A 4,745-nucleotide genomic window follows, 5' to 3' on the forward strand; every position below is an offset into this window, starting at 1 on the left:
TTTACTGCTAAACATTTTATGAATTTCAAATCAAGAATCACAAAAACAGTCGATTCAAATGAGAGTAGAGATGTAGGTGAAAAGATAAATAACATGAACCATACTCTGCACCCAAACCAATATCGATCTTTAGGAAAGTTATCAACGATAAGAAATCACAAACACATGAGGGAGAAACCCATCTAAAACTGGACATCACCAAAGAAGTAGACTATAACCCTCTAACTATGCGCTACAACCAGCAATTCTTGAGATATAGAGCGCGAACAGTAAAGACGCCCGAGATGGGAGGATCCTAAACCACAAAACCCTTTTCTACTCGTTGTCGGGCTTAGGTGCTTCCTTGATCTCTTCAGAATTATCATCCTGCAATATAACACCACAAATTAATATCTTCTAACACCGAGAATGAAACCAGATCACCCAACAGGTAGAAAAGCGCAACAAACCTGCATATCCGAAGTCCACAAGGTGAGGTTGTCACGGAGAAGCTGCATGATCAGGGTGCTATCCTTGTAAGATTCCTCACCAAGGGTGTCCAACTCAGCTATTGCCTCATCAAAAGCCTAGAAGAAAAGGCAAAGAAATATGTTAGCTTGCGAACTCAAATCATTCAGTACAGGTTTTGACATCACTGCATAAGGAAGTGCGTGTAATTCAGTAAAATGACAAACCTGTTTAGCAAGATTGCAGGCGCGATCAGGAGAATTCAAGATCTCGTAGTAGAAGACGGAGAAGTTCAGTGCCAGGCCAAGACGGATCGGATGAGTAGGGGCGAGCTCCGTATTAGCAATGTCCTACAGATGCAAGAGGAGTGCTAAGTAAAAATCTTCGGAAAATCAACTCTGTTAGGGCGTGTATTGATTTAGCACAGCATATAAATAGCAAATAATTAACATTCGATCGACAGCGGGAATCAACGATCAGATCTGCATTTTCGCACTAAATTAATCGAATCTGAACAATAGCAATCACTCCTGAGTAATATGATATATCCAATTGGGGGCGAATATAGGTCAACAACACAGTTGTTCGATTACTAGCGTTTAATTGTTTCAAAACACTAATTATTTCAATCAGTATACTAAAATGAAATTCAACAATACAGTTGTTCGATTACTAGCGTTTATTTGGTTCAAAACCCTAATTATTTCAATCAGTATGCTAAAATGAAATTAGGCCGAAATTAACGCACAGAGAGATAAAAAAGGTCAAATCAAGGGAAGAAGAAGAGAACCTGAGCGGACTTGTAGGTGGAGAGAGTGTTCTCGGCAGCTTCCTTGCGCTCGGCTCCAGTCTTAAACTCGGCCAAGTAGCGATAGTAATCGCCCTTCATCTTCAAGTAGAAGACCTTGGAATCGCCGTTGGAGGCAGATCCGATGAGTTTGGCGTCGAGGAGGTTGAGAATGCCGTCGCAAATGGAGGAGAGCTCGGACTCGATCTTAGATCTGTAGGTCTTGATGGCGGAGACGTGCGCGTCGTTGCCGCGGCTCTCCTCCTTCTGCTCGATGGAGGAGATGATGCGCCAGGAGGCGCGGCGGGCGCCGATGACGTTCTTGTAGGCGACGGAGAGGAGGTTGCGCTCCTCGACGGAGAGCTCGTCGCCGTCGACGGCGTTGACGACCTTCTCCATGAACTCGACCATCTCCTCGTAGCGCTCGGCCTGCTCCGCGAGCTTGGCCATGTAAACGCTCTCCTCACGCGGGGACGCCATTTCAGGATTTGATTCGTAGAGAGAGAATATTAGTGTGTGTTGTTGTTATCGGAGAGACAGGCTTTTTTGTTCTATTCAATTTCTACCTTCTTTATGAAAAAATAAATTATAAAGTAAAAACTAAATATTTTCAAAATCTTGGAATAAACAGCCTGGATCCAATCAGTAATAACATATAATTATATCTTCAGATAATAATCTCTATTTTGACAGAGAGTAGGTCTAATCTGGCTGTATGCATTTCTGCCTTAGAGCATCCACCATGGCGGCGAGCGGACCGGCTAGCCGATCTCTGGCACTCGCCGAACCATTGTAACCGGCGAGCGCCATTTCGGGGAAACAATCGGCGAGCGCATGTCGATCCGCGAGCGCTGGCCGATGCGTTGGCCGGTCCGCTAGCCGCCATTGCAGGCTCCGGACCGGCGAGCGATCGGCCAGCGAAATTTTCTTCTTTTTTCTTAATTTTCGAAACACTATATATACGCGCTTTGCACGTCATTTTCATTCGCACCACTTGTTTTAACGAATACTCTCTCTATCTTAATTTCTGTACAAGATCAACAACGTGAAATGGAGAACAACAACGAAGGTACTCCAATGACGAGCGGGTCTCAACCTCCCCCGGTACCCGTAGGAGGTGGATGGGGTCCGATGCCCGGGTACTACATGTACCCGTGGCAGCAGATGATGTCCGGGATGGCAGCCGGGGGGAGTATGTTGGGGGGTTACCGGCGATGTGGGGGTGGACACCCGGTATGCAGATGATGCCGGGGTGGGCACCCGGGATGCAGATGATGCCGGGGTGGGCACCCGGGATGCAGGGGACGCCGGGGGGGGAGGGGGGGAAAGCGTCTATCGCCCCAGTTATTCGACTGCTTCTTCGCACACATCGACCCCAACGGAGGCGCAGTTCACGCAATATGAGACTTTCTCCTTAGAGGAGTTGGGGTTTGATCTTCTCGGTGTTCCAGAAACTCCCGTTCAAACGAGGGGAGTAGGGCGGGGTTGGGGCCCCCCAAAGAAGAAGGGCAAGGGGAAGGGCAAGAGGGTCGGCGAGTCGTCGCAGCCGGGTGAGGACGACTGCTCGGTACGGAGGAAGTGGACGGATGCGAAGAACGTCGCGTTGTCCAAGACGTGGGTGAGTGTTTGCGATGATCCCCTCACTTCGAACAATAAGAGGATCGTCAACATGTGGGCCAAAATAGCAGCAGCCTACAAGGCATTATGCTCGGAGAGGAGGCCACGCAACGGGGAGGAGTGCCGGAAGGCGTGGGACCAAATCAGGGCTGGGGTCTCTCGATTTTCGGGCTTGTACGCCAACGGCCTCCGCATGCAGAGCAGTGGCCAAACGGAGGATGACTGCAGGAAGATAGCGGAGAAATCCTTCCCCCAGCCCGGGTTGTATAAGGAGTTCACCTACTGGAACTGCTATGAGGTACTGAACGACTCCGAGAAGTTCCGGGCAGGTGTCGACGCTGGCTGGCCGAAGAAGCAATGACTGAACTATCCCGGTGATTACATCGGCAGCAGCGGCGGTTCCCACGACCTCCCCGAGGGTGCTCAGGAGCTCCCGTCCCCTCCATCGTTCGCTCGCCGAACTCACCAGGTTGGTCAAAGGCGGGCGCAACGGGAGGCGCGGGGGGGGGGGGGGGGGGGGCTTCGGGGGGTCCCAGGAGGTCCAGTCGGCATCCCCCCTTGGCCAGTCGACAGAGGATCTCAAATTCTTCGCGCGTCAACAAACGCGTGCTCAGATGGTCAAGATCTTAGCCGATTGGAAGGCGGCAGAGGACCCCGAGGAGAAGAGTTTTCTTCACGCATTGCTCGTGAGCATGCGTGACGATTTGAAGGCCACCGCGGCACGGGGGGTAGCGGTGGCGACGGAGGTGACGGCGCAGTGACGGAGTGTTGGTTTTGCAGCGGAAAACATTTAGTTTGATTGAACGATTTACATCTAAACATGCTTTCATCCGATTGTAAACTAGAAACATGTTTATAAACATATAATCACATATCATATTGAATATATATGCAATTAAATACAATGATTTACCGTATGAATTCAAGTAATTGAATTTGAACTCCTTCTTCAATCGTCTCTACCACGGATCTTCTGATCTGTTCCCTTTAACTCGGAATTGACCTTTGTGTGGGCAAAGCTTGTCAAATCCTCAAAAGCTGGAGAAGAAATGAAGACAGAAATCTCTACGGAAGAACCAAAAAAAAAATCGATATTTTTCTCTCTGCAGATTGTAGAGATTGAAATTTTACGGGAGAATTAATTAATCTGCCTTCTCTTCTTCTCCCTTTTATAATAAGTTAATTATTTTGGGCCAGACCAGGGATCTGTGGAGGATTGGATTTGGCCACAGTTCATGCTTTCACTAATTAAATTAAAATCAATTTAATTCAAGCCCAAACTTAAATATTATTATCATCCACTATAGATATAATATTGATTGCCCGTCCAAACCGAAATTACGAGTATTCCGGGACTTCCTCTTTAATTAAATCATTTCTCGTGTTAAAGATATAAATATCCATTAATTAATATCAAGTCTGCTATCTGACTATTATTAATTAATTTCTTTTTCCAAGAGTGGTCTAGTTTAGAAACATTATTTATTATTCATAGAATTAATTCCAACTGGCCAGTTTTCTGAATAATAAAACCTTTTTCTAAACACCTCTTGAGGATATTATCATACTGGTCTCTCCCAGCACACGATTCATTGCAATAACAATACTAGCACCACTTAGACATTAATGATCATTACCCAATCTATCAGGATTCTTGGGCAACGAAATTCCCTCACCATTTGATAAGTCAAAGTAGTTTTCAATTAATATCGTATGCTCAATATTATGTCAACAATGATTAAGAAACGACAATCACCGAGACCTCGTCTTTCAGTAAATAGCCAAGAAAGACTTATCTCACTGTTTGATCCTTTCAGTGCTATACCACACCGACGTCGTTCATTTCCTTAGGTAAGGAAACTTTCGGACTGACGTCACAACCTTTCACGATAGG

General features: G+C 46.6%; 1 protein-coding gene across 1 annotated transcript; it reads right to left on the bottom strand.

Annotated features, from left to right (window-relative positions):
* Positions 1-1,792, bottom strand: LOC121763418 (14-3-3-like protein 16R). The gene is made up of 4 exons (XM_042159430.1): positions 1,238-1,792; positions 675-797; positions 450-566; positions 1-366 (listed from the first exon to the last, which is right to left on the bottom strand). Exons 1-4 carry the CDS (start codon positions 1,712-1,714, stop codon positions 316-318), a joined length of 768 nt encoding a protein of 255 aa, XP_042015364.1. The 5' UTR covers positions 1,715-1,792; the 3' UTR covers positions 1-315.
* Positions 1,793-4,745: the final 2,953 nt, after the last annotated feature.

The sequence above is a fragment of the Salvia splendens genome, chromosome 14 (assembly GCF_004379255.2).
Source record: "Salvia splendens isolate huo1 chromosome 14, SspV2, whole genome shotgun sequence".
NCBI classification, from domain to species: Eukaryota; Viridiplantae; Streptophyta; class Magnoliopsida; order Lamiales; family Lamiaceae; genus Salvia; species Salvia splendens.

What these genes read in the sequence shown, in the direction of transcription:
- LOC121763418 (XM_042159430.1), bottom strand. Translation starts at nt 1,714, where the DNA reads ATGGCGTCCCCGCGTGAGGAGAGCGTTTACATGGCCAAGCTCGCGGAG. An exon ending in CCACCTACAAGTCCGCTCAG is followed by an intron (nt 798 to 1,237) that starts GTTCTCTTCTTC and finishes TTGCATCTGTAG; the next exon opens with GACATTGCTAATACGGAGCT. An exon ending in CCTGCAATCTTGCTAAACAG is followed by an intron (nt 567 to 674) that starts GTTTGTCATTTT and finishes CTTTTCTTCTAG; the next exon opens with GCTTTTGATGAGGCAATAGC.